Genomic DNA, 14,436 nt, shown 5'->3' on the forward strand with positions numbered 1-14,436 from the left:
CTGACTGCATTGTGGTCCCACACTGTCAGTCCAAGTGCACCAGGAAGGGACCAGGTGTGTCTCTGCTGCTCCCCAGTGTCCCCCATAGCCCCAGTCTAACATTTGGAGAAAAATGTCTGTGAGACTCCAGTTCTACATTTTTGAAAAATTTATTTTATACTCTTAGAAGCTAAGAACTCCACCACACATGAACCAAATTCAGAATCCAGAGTCTTTCCTAGTTCCTACTTCCTTTCAAAATTTTATAAACAAGATTTTGTACACAAGAGGTAGCAGAGGAAAATTCCAGTCTGCTTGTTGCAAGCTCAAAAGATGCTGTACACGCCTTGGTGCTAGCAGGGAGGGTGGGGCAAGCCAGGTGAGTCTGGTGGCTCAGGCTCCAGGTCTTACAACTAATAGCTGTTGGTGACCATGAGCGGCCACCAGGGGAGCTACAGGCAAGCTGCCTGTGGGAGGCTCATCTGTCTGTCCCAGGATGCCTTAGGGGCAAGATGGCAGTCCTGAGGTCAGCCTGGACTGAGGAGCTTCTTGAGAACACACAGCATTGAGTCAATTGTGCAATTCCTGCTTGATTGCAGACCACTGTAAAAGATTATAAAAACATCTTCATCCAAAAATTGGCAGTAAAAATGACAATTCTTTCAAGGCAGGCCTGCCCTAATTGTCACTTTGTGGTACTACGTTTAAAAAAGTCCTCAGAAGGTTAGTGGACTGAAGCTGTTGGAAATCAAGTGGTTCCTGATAATGTGGAGGGATGCTCACTGCAGCAACAAGGGAAGAAGATGGACCAAAGTGAACAGTGCCGGCACTCCTGATTCAGCTTTATGTGAGGACAGCAGGCGCAGGGGCAGAAGGCGTCGTTTCCATAGGAAATAAGGGACTGACTAGAAGTGGCAATTTCACTCCTGAATTCGGGCTCCTGAGTGCAGTTGCTGGCAATGATATTCCTCTATGTATCATGGCCAGCATTTCAATGCTGCAATCTTCCTGCAAGCATGGGTGTGAAGAGATGGTGAACTGGGAAGGGAAACAATGGGCTGGGTGTTCAGGTGTTTGGAATCCACTTTAGACACTCACTTACAAACATTGTAAGAACACTAGAATCAGACCAGATCTGCCACTTGCCTGGCTGTTTCCTGAGGACACAACTCTGCTTACATGCCGTCCCATGCATCTTTGTGAGTTTGACCAAAGCTGGCTCTGGCCTGTGGTAGGCTACAGAACCCACAACTGAAGCTGGTTGCGCGGAACATCTACAGTGAGATGAAGGGTCCCTGAAGCACACAGCAGGGACTGCTACCTGCCTGCTGAGTGTCCTCACAATGCAAAAGCAATCAAAAAGGCACTTAGGGGCTGGCTGTGCCTCTTTGACTTGGCAAATCTAGCTGACAGTGGCAGCCTGGCACTTCCAGAGGCTCCCCAAGTTCTGTGCATGGCAAGTGGAAAATAAGGCAGAACTAAAGATGAAACAAGGCTGACACTGAACAACTGAAGATACAAAATGTCCACAACACAGGAAATGGCTGTGTAACCCCAGCCTGAAACAAGAGAGACGCCATGCTGGTAAGTACAACTAAATGGATGGTCTCTATTTCCTCGTTACTTCAGAGAAAGTACATTTTAAATCTTGCCTTTTCAATATTAATCACAAAAAGGAGAAACAAGTCTTGAATTCTTTCTGTGCAGTAAAATTTTGAAGAATCTCACAAAGCAGCAGCTCCCAGCCTTGGTATTTAACTCAATATACAATCAACACAAGGGCCACAGAAATTATGTTTAAGCAAAACAAATGATTGCAGATCACATGACTTAAGACTAGTTTATTCAATATGTCTCCAAGCATTAAAAGGATGGTTTTATGAAGTCAAACTCAATAAACTTATAAAGTGCTTTTAATTTTGTTGTTTTAAATTTTATTTTGGGAACAACGCATCAGACTTTAGTGACTGATGTCAGAGAACACACCCTATTCTTCCAGAGAACAAAGCTTTTTGTTTTGTTTTAAATTTATTGCTCTTTTCAATTTTGGACCAGAAAATACCTCAAAGAGCTTAACAATGCCAGTTTCTGATCCTGGAAGCATGTCATCAAGGTCTGAGACCATGCTGAGGGCTTTCACCGGATACCAGAGATTCTGTATAGAGGAGACATATTAAATATGAAGGCCTATGTAAACCGGGTTCATTACTATTTTACAACAGAAAGAATTTTACCACATATCTTCACATCATTCTAAATTGAATATTCCTATTCAATGTTACTGCAGATTAATAATTTTCCCTCACATTTCTTCTCCATGTGTCACAGAGTCACAGATTTATCCCTTGTCCTCACTCTCCTATGTCCATGGATCACAAGTTTGCCACCAGATTTGTTTCCTAAAATCATGTGTCAGTGCACATGTAGATGCTGGGATAGCTGGTCCACATTCCAGAATTCTCCCAACCGCTCCCAGCCTTCTAACGGCCAGAGCTGTCTCTCCTCTGGAGCACACGGTCCTCATCACACTCCTGGCTCCCACTCAAGGCTTTTAAGGCCTTCAAAGATGAGATTCTGGTTTCCCAGAAGGTGCTGAGCATCCTATCTGGGCACACTGCTCTAAGGATCAACATCATCAAGGTCACTTCTTAGTTCACCAATCATCATGGGAGACTCCGAACCCTGTGGCAAAGAAAGGAAGTTAAGATTCTTACAACTGAAGTCAGTTTCCCACACTGCCTTCTTCCTTGTGTTCTGAAATCTAAGTCCATCACTGAGCAACTTCATCCTGCCTGTTGGGAAGGCCTATTAATCCTGCCTATCCCTCCTCCTGGCAACTCATGGCCAGGGGTCTATGGGGTCAAGTCAAGCTTCATACATGGAGGATCCTGCAGTGGCAAAGGAAGACACTGCAAAGTTTCAGAATGTGACATACATAGTATAAGCAGGGAATTCTCACAGAGAGCACAAAGCTTAGGATGAGAGAATAAATGGGTGGATGTAAAGTAAGAGGTCTGGGGTTGGCCCAGTACACAAGGGTGTTACATATGGGGTGTGGGACGCCAAGGAAGCACCAGCTTTGGTAGGGAAGTGAGGAGCTGGGCAAACTAAGCAAGCCAAGAGAAAGCAAGTTTACCCTGGAGCTCAGAGCTGCAGTGGTGGATGGAATGGAAGCCAGGAGGCTGGCTGTAGCATGGAGGTGTGCAGAGTAGCTACCAAGGAGACTGAGAGGAACAGTCAGTCAGGAGGGGAGGAGGAAGCCCAGAGTGAACTGCTATGAAAGGCCAGTAGTACTTCCTGTTGTTGCTGGTAGCTAGGGTAAGACCTGAGAAACACAGGCCACTTGCCATCCCAACTATGGGGTGACAGGAGGAGAGGGTGAGGCTGAAGATGACTGGGGCAGGGGCTGACTGTTTTTTACAATGGAAGAGAACTAACTGTGAGGAAACATCTCTAGAAAGGTCAGCAGAACAGAGTTCAGGATGGGAGGTAAAGGCCATTTTCCAGATGACTAAGGGCAGCGGTGAGGTCAATTGCTGGGAACCAGCTTACGTTATTTCACATTGCAAACTTTGGCCCCCAGCCATCCGTAAAGCGAGACGAATAGCTGCCATTGAGGTGGTGAGGATGAGAAAAGCAAGTTTTATGGGAAGCAGCATCTCCAGCTACAGCCGCAGCAGCATCACTCACAGGTGGGTGGCTGGCTGCCTCTGTGCTCAGTGGGCCAGGGGAGACACGGCCCACAGAGCATGCATTTGATTCTCTTTCCCCTTTCCCACAATCATGGACAACCAAACTTTACCCCTTTCTTTCTTTTGTGAAACTAATCTTGAAGGATTTGAAGACCCCCCTAAAAAGTAGGTATCCTTCAAGCTGCATGGAACTTTCAAGTCCACATTTCTAGGCAGACTGGGGAAAAGCAACAGAGGTTTTCAGCAACTGGGCAGAATGGAAAAACAGACAGCAGTAAGTGTACAGGCCCTCTGCATGCTGGCTGCAGACGCCTGAGAGTCCTGGTTTCATTTCCCTCTTGGCACTGCTCAGCTATGTAAGTGTACAGCCCCAGCTTCTCAGCCCACAGAACCAGAGGGCTGAGCTGGCCTATCTTTATACCAACTGTCTAGAGCAAGGTCTTTGTTTCTTGACCTCTGGACTGTTTAGGAGCAAATGTTGCCCTTTCAGCCAAAGGCAGGCCCAGAGATACCTGCTGTAAGTGTCTCTCTCCATTCTCATTGGCAGGACTGCTCTCTGACCCATTGCTGCTTCCTGATTGCTCTTTTTCATTCAACAAAGCTGTGGCATATGCTAATGTGTCCTGCAGAGTCAAACACAAGAAGACAAGTTAGGGGCTTTTCCTGAGCAGCAACTACTCTTTAGTGATCTCTGGTGGCACCTCAGCAACAAAGCACCTCATAACCCCTTGGCCCTCCAAGACCCCACTGACCAACAAGCAGCGGCTCTTTTCTCTGGCTGATCTGTTCGCATTGTGTCTGATGACACTAGCTCCCTGTCTTCTATATAAAACCCAATGGCTGCTTCTGTACCCCATTTCCTGCCCTTCCCTCTTTTCTCTGAGCTGTGGTTCCTAAGAACCTGGCACAAGGGTTTTAAAGGTATGCTAGATCAGACACGTCTCACCTGAGCTGAGATAGTTCGCTGAAAGGTTTTTCCAGTTGAAGTTTCATTAGAGACATTGCTCTGTGGAGTCCAATAATGCTCTGACATCTGGAGACAAAGGCCAGGCAGAGGTGACAAGTAAGCCCCCAAGTGCACAGTTCCTATCTCACATACCAGAGAGTAGCGTCCACCACCTCAGTTATCACGGAACACTGTCTGCTAACTTCCCACAGGAAACACCGCTTCTCAGTGAGTACCTGCCTATAACCTTTCATCTTCAAAGTTAAGACAGACGGTACTTGTGAACAACCATGGTTCAAATATATTAAAAGGAGAATTCAAAAACCAAATCATTCTTAGGTTTTAAATTGGGCGCCAGTCCAGTCTGAGTGTTGTGATGAAGCCCTGCACTGTCCAACTCTGTCCTGCTTCAGACATTAGCACTTGTCCAGCCATGGATCTATCCCTATAGTAGACATATAGATGCTACTGTCTCTGAGCTCTCTCCACTGATGACAATCTCAACTCCAATAGCCATGTGGCTGCTCACACTCCACATCTCTTCCTGTCACAAGTATAGAACAGTACAAGAGCCTCTTACTACAGACCCTCACTATCATTTTTCTAGTGTATTTTGTCCCCATCATATCATTACTGTTGTTAATATCTTACTGTGCCTAATATCTAAACTAAACTTTATCATAGGTGTATATATCTAAAACAACCAAACATAGCATATTTACATTCAGTACTCTCATTCACGTGGGGGTACATCCGCTCAGAGCACAACCCTCCGGGCTGGAGAGATGATGGCTCAGTACTTATGAGCACCTGCTGCTCTTGCAAAGGACGTGAACTTGAATCCCAACACTTCTAGGTCCAGAGGATGTGACACCCTCTTCTGGACTCCGTGGGCACTTACAAGTGTGTGTGTATACTCACACAAAAAACATAAATAAATAAAATCTTAAGAAAAAAGAACACAGCCCCATGAGGTGTGGGGATGGGGCATTACCATACTAAAACACAGCTTTAAAACATGTATGTCTGTATCGACTAGAGAAATGTTTGAAGAGCTAGAGATAGCTCGGTGGTTACGAGCACATATTCCACTTACAAAGGACCCAAGTTTGATTTCTAGCACATGTCAGGCAGCTTATAAATGCCTCTAACTCCAGCTCCAGGGGATCTGATACCTCTGGCCTCCATAGGCACTAACATTCACATGCACATACATACACACACAATTAATAATAATAATATCTAAAAAATAAATATTTGACATCTGAAAATAGTTTGAGGTCATTCTACAAGTTAAGTTTAGGGAAAAATCCTTTTCCAGGTCAGGTGTATTGTTTTGCATTCCTATGTCACAGAGCAGGAACATTCAGACTTCTACTACCTTCTTTTGTAACCACTGCACAGCCCAACTCCAGTGGTGGGAATTCTCCTTGAAGTACTCTTTGGCAGCAGGACACCTGAGATCAAGGAGGTTATCATTAGTCAAATGCTTTTTGGAAAATATTCTTGTTCAACCACAGTGCTCCATTTTGAAACATGTACGCTACTTTTTTTTTTTTTTTTTTTTTTTAAAGATTTATTTATTTTATGTGAGTACACTGTCGCTATCTTCAGACACCAGAAGAGGCTATTGGATACCATTACAGATGGCTGTGAGCACCGGGCAGTGGTGGCACAAGCCTTTAATCCCAGCACTTGGGAGGCAGAGGCAGGCAGATTTCTGAGTTCGAGGCCACCCTGGTCTACAGAGTGAGTTCTGGGACAGCCGGGGCTAGACAGAGAAACCCTGTTGAAAAACAAAAAACAAACAAACAAAAAATGTCTTCAAAACAGATGGCTGTGGGTCATCATGTGGTTGCTGGGAATTGAACTCAGGATCTCTGGAAGAGCAGTCAGTGCTCTTAACTGCTAAGTTATCTCTCCAGCCCAGTGTATGCTACTTTTACTAAAACTAAATTTACCCTTCATGTTTGGACAGGTAAGACTAACATCCACTTGAACTCCAAAAGGCAGCAAAGGCAATACCATGCCTAGTCTCACTATCTCTAAGTTATCAACAGTCCTGCTAAAATTGAGAGCTGGGGAACTGAAGAAACCCAATATATTTAATGAATAATCTTTTGATTTAATTCTGGAGACTAACGCTTAAAGCCTGCTGGGAGCAGCTCTCCCCCCCCCCCCCCCGCCCCTTTCCTTCCCCTATTCACAGAGCTAGCCTTCATATGTGCAGACAGCACTGAAGATGATCTTGCTACTGACGTGTGTAGACAGCTGTGTGAGGACACGGGACAGGCAGCTGTGCAGCTGCTGGCAGGGCATATGCCATGGGTCCTAGCATTACTCAGAGATGCCCATCTTGACATCAGGTATAATCAAGGAACCCACAATTGTGGTGGGGTGACACCTTCTGTGGCCAGAGTACTATGCCCTCTAGGAAAAACATTTCAAGCAAGCCCTAATTCTCGGGTTAGGAAGTTCAAGCACAAAAGATTAAGGCCAACAAATGACACAAGTCCAAGAATGGCAATTTATCTGCCTACAACCTGGGAGGAAAAAGGTGGCTAAGGCCAGACAGAGATAGCCACAATATAGTCACCGACTATTTGACTGTGGACTACGCAGGGTTAGAGCAGCACCACTGTATGTCCCAATATCAACTAAGGAATGACACACAAAATGTGGCATAAACACAGTAGCAGCCTTCAAAAGGAAGGGAGTTCTGCTATACCAGAGCAACCGTGGACAAACCTTGAAGATACTGCACTAAGTCAAGCAGGCTAGTCATGAGATACCCAGTGTGGTCAAATTCATGAGCCAGAAATTAGAGTGGTTGCCAGTGGCTCATGTGCCAGAAGCTAGCCCGGCCTGGAATGGCTTGAAGTGGGGCACAGCATTGGACAAGGAGGTAGCTTCCCTCCAAACCTCCCCCTACCCCCGGCCTTCTAGCTCTCTAACTACACCAAATGCTTGCTGATGGCTTCTAAAAAAAATCCTAAAAACTTTCTTGCTTATTCTATGGTTAAAAACCCTATGGCTAGCAATTAATACCTATTGCCTAGCAGGGTGGGATTAAGTAAAGAATTTATTGCTATTACTTCCTTCTCCAGCCAGGTAGCCAGAAGTCTCTCTGGCTAGGCTGGTTAACTCTTTGTGAACCAGAGGAAAGAAAGAAAAGAATTTTAAAAAAACTCTTTTACCCAGGGAAATATGCACAGAAACATATATATTCACACCCACATTTACATTCACATTCTCATTTACACATTAATGTTTTTGCTGGGCCAACCATCTGTCTCATATACTCCACAAGTATTCATGCACGTGTACATACACGCATATACCTACACACGTACATACAGACAGACATATACATTTGGATGGCTGGATGGGGCAGAGCTCCCCAAGCCAAACCATCCAACCAACTTTGTTGCTTTTCTCTGGCCTTTTTATACCTTCTTAGACAAAAAGTTCTTTAGAAAATTACCTCAGAGATAAAATGTTACATAAAGTGGGAGTCACAGAAGGATGCTGACAACAAATTCAAATCAGTGTTTCATACTGCAAGCTCACTGTAAGTTCAAGGCAACAGCATTTATATAGCCTGTCTTATCATAGTGCACACCTGTGACTTTATTCTTGGACCTAAATGTTTTTCCTTAAACACAAAATTGTCCCAAGTCTATTTCTCCTTTTAGTCTGATTATGAAAGCTCATTTTATTTCTTTTTATGCAGTCTTTTCTTACTATTATGAGGAATGGGCACATTCAATTCTTGGTTCTCATTCTGTTTCATCTTCCAAGCAAAGCAACTAAAACCATTTCTTAAAAGTTTCTTCCTAAAGTTATTTGAATCAAATTAGGAATTTTAGAATCATTAATTCATCTAAACAGCATTAATTCATGAAAGTTCATCTTTATGATGATCTTCCTGAAATCTGATCAATAGGGTGGGCTAATATCCAGGGACTATTATATTACCTTAATAACGACAGGGAAGGAATATCAGCTGCAAGAAGCAATCCTGAGATGAAGTTGCTTTGGGACCTTGCCATTGAGCTCACCCACTGCAGACCATAAACAAAACAGTGGGCCACCTCCAGGAAGGCCACTTGTCAAGATGGCTCCCGACACTCAAGGAAGAAGGCAATGGGGACCTAGTATCATTAGGGTTCAGAGTTTTAGGTTTGGAAGATGAAAGGTTCTAGGGATGGATGGTGACCAGTGCAAATTTTCTTTAAAAATTTATATTCTTGACTATAAGCCATGGTACACATGTGTAGGCCTGGAAACAACTGGTAGGAATTGGTTTTCTCCTATAAACAAAGAAGAGGTAAACACTGCTGCACTGCATGGACTGTAATGTAACAAGGTCTCAGGTGATATGCTCCGCATACTGTGTCATGTTAGAAAGTTCAAGGATATGGGCATGCCACTCAAAGCACCTGTGATTTGACATTCGCAGCCCCAACTGTTGTGAAGAGTAGATGAGGCAGCACAAGTAAGCACCTGGTATGTTGTCTCGGCTCTGTATAAGTGCTTGACTGATGTAGGTGACAAGATTTTATCTCCTGAGAGACTGCTTTCAAATTGGGAACTTTCAGGGCAAAGGAGCTACTGGTTTATGAAAGGGACTTCAGGAAAGTACACCAGCTGTTGTTCCCGAGGTTCCTGCCCTTCTACCATAAGGCCACCCTTTCTCCTCTTTGAAATTCTGGGACATCTGTTACTTTTCTAACATTCCTCCTTCAGTTGCTTTGGGAAAACAATCTGAACACATTCCTGTAGATTTCAAGCAAGCATGCTCCCAAATCAGTCAGCTTCTTGCAGGTTTCAAAACAAGGTAGTTCCCAAGGTCAAACCCAATTCCTGTGTTTTTAGTTTGTACTTACTTTTGAGCAAGAGTGACAAGAAATTTGACACACTGGTAGCAACGACTGCTGTCCACATGATTACTGTGGTGCATCAATGCTGGAGGAGAGAAGACACTTTAATAAGGCGGCCCTGGACGGATTCAGGTGAGAGTGACTGTTCTTGCTCTGGAAATAAGTTAGGTAACTGGGTAGGGAACAATGACTTGATTCCATAGAACCAACCAGATTCTAGTGTTTTACTATGTTTAAAAACAGGCGTAGTAGCAGCTTGACTTCTTAGAACTGAAAGAACTACAGACCTCCCACGCACTACTACCCAGACAGCAGCAGTTACAACTATTTATCATTTGATCATGCAAAACTTATGATACTAGTTCTATTTAATATTTCCCATCTTCTATTTTAGCAACTTAAGAACAAATAATACTTATTGTTTTTTTTTGTTTGTTTGTTTGTTTGTTTTTCAAGACAGGGTTTCTCTGTGTAGCCCTGGCTGTCCTGGAACTCACTCTGTAGACCAGGCTGGCCTCGAACTCAGAAATCCGCCTGCCTCTGCCTCCCAAGTGCTGGGATTAAAGGCGTGCGCCACCACCGCCCGGCTATAATACTTATTGTTGCGTGCCATGTGCTTATGCTTTTATGTTGCAGAGGACTTAGTAGGGCTGATAGCTATGATTAGGGTGCACTGCTCCAAACTGGGGCTTGGAAACCTTGAGCCTGTAGCTCCTTTCTATAATAAAAGGTGGTTCTTAGGTTCCTCTTAACGCTGCCTACCATGTGCTGCTTAAGAATGGGGATATATTCTGAGAATTGTTTGGCAGCTGAGGGCATTGTTGTAAACAATCAGGGGGAAACTTACATAAGAGGACAGCTATACCACTAGTGACATGATCTTATGTGATCTAAATCAGACTTCTACAAAAGAATGCCCAGACACAGAACATGGTAGACAATGGACATGGGGGTCAAAAGACAATCGCACTTCGTATATCTGACAGTACTGTAAGTTCAAGGTATTAGTTTTTCTTTCCATGGCTGTTAAGGAAGGAAAAGATTTCTGTTATCAGAAAGTCTCCTTTAGCTTGTAGAAAACTTTATAGCATTCTCAAACCTTCCCTGAACTGGGAAAGAACCCCAGTTTACACCATACCGAGTAGGACAGTCTCCTGGTCAGGATGAGGAACCCCAGGGTCAAGAACAAGACTTCTAATGGAGCAGTCAGCCACTGATGGAAGGAAGTCATGGCGAGCAGAGGGCCACACCCACTGGGACAGAGCTTACTTATCTGCACTTTTCATGGCAGGCACTTGCTCCTACGCTGGCATACTTGCCTAGTAATCCGTTTTCCGTCTCAAATACGAATTTGACGCGTTCTACTTGTATGGGGTCTTCAATGACCTGGAGAGGAAGGAGAGAGAGGGAGCAAGTGACACACAGCCTGTGCATGAGTCCCTGCTGTTTCCTCACAGTTCTACTCAAGAAGTTAGTTTCTACCACAAAGCTCAATACTAAGGGATGCTGTGCCACGGCCATGCATCTCAAACACATCCCTAATTCAAACCCCAAATGTAACATTATTAAGGATCTATTCATCTCCTATATGTGTGTTTCTAACTACTGTTTCCATAGTTTCCTGCATGCTGTGAGGACAAATGTTTTGTGGTCATAGGACACAAGTTCATTTTTAGTTTATTTAGCAAAAATGTGCTTAAGGATTATTGTTGGATAGCTCCTCCTACATGTCTAGTTATTAGCACTTAATGCTACATACTGTAGCCCACTGCTTGGGTCTGTTGCTGCCCAGTTCAATGATACATAACTGTGTATCATTTCCCAAAGTTTATAAACCGGTCTGGAGTCAAAAAGAAGAAAAAGATCAGAAAGACAGGCTTTTAGTAGATGGCACCTATCATGTATTTTCCATGATGTATACTTATAGTTTAAGCCATTTCAATGCCTCTTCTGAGCCAAGGTCAATTATTAAGCACTAGGTTTTTAATGGGACACAATCTCTTTCCTCAGAGACCCTTGACTAGTCTCTCTCACCAGTTCATTCCAAACCAAATTCTCTTAGTTCTTTTCTGACTGATCTGCCCATTGCTGGCCTTCTACTCTCTGTCTCTTTTTCTTGCCAGGCTCCTGCACTCCTGTTCTCCCAATGGCCAACCTTGCTTGCTTTAGTTGTTCCTTCAAAACAATTGCCAAGAGGGATACTAAGGGGGGGCCCCACCCATTCAGAGGAGAAGAGTAGGGGGTATGGGGCAAGAACTGTGGGAGGGGGTGACTGGGAGGTGGGCAGTGAGCAGGACGTAAAGCAAATAAGTAAAAAATAAATAAAAATAAAGATTACAACCCCCTCCAAAACAAGCAAATGAACACACACACACACACACACACACACACACACACACACACAACCAACCGACCAATCAACCAACCAACCAAAAACCCAATCCAAAAAACCCAATCCAAAACAAACAAAAAATCAATTGCCAAAGGCTTTTGCTATGCGACCGAGGCATTTCACTTTCCTGCTTAAACCATTTGCATGGCCCACCAGCACTGAAGACAGAGGCTAGGAGACAACAGAGAAGAGCAAAGAGCTCTTCCTGAGCTGTCAGTAAATAAGGAGTTAAGGGGAACTGGAGGCCGAGGAAGCACATGGCTATTTATCTTGATGACTGCTGTTTGCCAGAAATAGAACTTACACGGCTAGATCACTTCACAGTCATATGTATTGGCTGAACATACCCTGTGCCCTATAGGAAGAAGCTGGTGTCCTGGACACTGGCAGCAGAAGCCTTCTGTAACCTGCCTAGGTCATTACCCTCTCCCTCAACTCCTCCCCCAAACTCCACCCTTGGTTATACTCTGCAGTCACAGCACTGAAATCCACAGAGGTTCTCTGTTATAATGGAAAGGGTATGACCAACAATATCAAACACGCAAACCCAGCAGCTGACTCCTGAGTAATGTCCCTAGGGTTAAGCATAGTGGGCACACAACTGAGGCCTCGACAAAGGTTAACTGTCCTCCATTATCCCTCTGATTTCTGTAGTATAATTGCCTGTGGTTTTGCCTGGCTTCCTCAAGATCCTGAAGGCTCCAAGCAGGTAGACTTGCATTGCTGCTCCTCTCTCAGTCAACAGTGCAAGTACCATGATCGTTATGAAGAAAAGTCAGTAAGTGCAGGCAAACTGAACTAAACTCAGTAAGGAACTAGTGGTTTAAAAACACATGCTAAGTAGTAAACACGCAAATGCAAGTGGGTCAGTAGACAACGTGAGACTTACCAGTATCTCATGCAGTAGCTGGAATGTATTCTTTAACTCATGGGGCGGAGCAGTTTCTAGCTGGTTCTGAAAAAAGGTTGTGAAAGGATAAACTCTGGGGTAACTTTCAGTGGAGAGCACTACTCTGAAATCCAGCTCTAGTTCTGCCACCGTTTGCCTGACACTGGGTAAGGCAACGCTTCCCTTGGGGGCTCAATTCCCCCAAATCCTTATTTGAGAGCAAATAAGCCATGAAGGCAGTCTCAGCCCAGTATTCCATGATACTTTGCTATGTTATTGAGAAAAGTGAGCGAGAAAGGGAAAGGGAGGATTCTAAGGCACGGATAGCCATACTCACACAGCTATGTCCATACTAAGTCACTAACAGGCCCATACTCATACAGCTATGTCCATACTAAGTCACTAACAGGCCCATACTCACACAGCTATGTCCACACTAAGTCACTAACAGGCCCATACTCACACAGCTATGTCCACACTAAGTCACTAACAGGCCCGTACTCACACAGCTACATCCACACTAAGTCACTAACAGGCCCATACTCACACAGCTATGTCCATACTAAGTCACTAACAGGCCCATACTCATACAGCTATGTCCATACTAAGTCACTAACAGGCCCATACTCACACAGCTATGTCCACACTAAGTCACTAACAGGCCCATACTCACACAGCTACGTCCACACTAAGTCACTAACAGGCCCATACTCACACAGCTACATCCACACTAAGTCACTAACAGGCCCATACTCACACAGCTATGTCCATACTAAGTCACTAACAGGCCCATACTCACACAGCTACATCCACACTAAGTCACTAACAGGCCCATACTCACACAGCTATGTCCATACTAAGTCACTAACAGGCCCATACTCACACAGCTACATCCACACTAAGTCACTAACAGGCCCATACTCACACAGCTATGTCCATACTAAGTCACTAACAGGCCCATACTTACACAGCTATGTCCACACTAAGTCACTAACAGGCCCATACTCACACAGCTATGTCCATACTAAGTCACTAACAGGCCCATACTCACACAGCTACATCCACACTAAGTCACTAACAGGCCCATACTTACACAGCTATGTCCACACTAAGTCACTAACAGGCCCATACTCACACAGCTATGTCCACACTAAGTCACTACCAACACTATGCTTAACTATACACAGCTGTGTCCACACTCTGCTCTCTAAAGATGCTGGTATCAAAGAAAATGCAAATTAAAAACTCTGAGGTAAGCTTTATGTGAAGTATATTAAAAAGGCAGTGTATGAAACAGAAAAATCCACTAAGAAAACAAGGTTTATGAAACCCTTCTAAACATCTGAAATTTTATTTTTACTTATGTGTATGTATGCACATGTGTGTGCAGGTATCCAGAGACTATAAGGAGACACTGAAAAGTCCACTGAGCTGGAGTACAGGCAGTTACAAACTACCTGATGTAGGTGCTGGGGACCGATCTCTGGTCCTAACCCATCTTCTGTGCAAAAGTGAGTTGAGAAAGAATACTGCATCTTATCTGACACTTCTGAGGTGGCAAGGATGGCACTAATAAAACACCTTGCCTAGTGCTGCATGGATTATCAAGTTTTGAAGTCAAGTCCTATTTCTTCTGCTTTGTGGGGAGGAGGCTG

General features: G+C 44.2%; 1 protein-coding gene across 1 annotated transcript in view; it reads right to left on the reverse strand.

Annotated features, from left to right (window-relative positions):
* Positions 1–130: 130 nt before the first annotated feature.
* The window catches only part of Usp24 (ubiquitin specific peptidase 24), a 129,329-nt gene continuing 115,023 nt past the window's right edge, over positions 131–14,436 (reverse strand). The window contains exons 62-68 of the mRNA XM_034502115.2: positions 12,782–12,847; positions 10,820–10,886; positions 9,507–9,585; positions 5,999–6,074; positions 4,618–4,704; positions 4,184–4,294; positions 131–2,661 (exon numbers count right to left, since the gene is read on the reverse strand). Of these exons, the coding sequence (XP_034358006.1) occupies positions 2,599–2,661; positions 4,184–4,294; positions 4,618–4,704; positions 5,999–6,074; positions 9,507–9,585; positions 10,820–10,886; positions 12,782–12,847 (549 nt within the window). The 3' untranslated portion in view covers positions 131–2,598. The remainder of the gene's footprint in view (positions 2,662–4,183; positions 4,295–4,617; positions 4,705–5,998; positions 6,075–9,506; positions 9,586–10,819; positions 10,887–12,781; positions 12,848–14,436) is intronic.

This window comes from Arvicanthis niloticus, chromosome 5 (assembly GCF_011762505.2).
Source record: "Arvicanthis niloticus isolate mArvNil1 chromosome 5, mArvNil1.pat.X, whole genome shotgun sequence".
NCBI lineage: Eukaryota > Metazoa > Chordata > Mammalia > Rodentia > Muridae > Arvicanthis > Arvicanthis niloticus.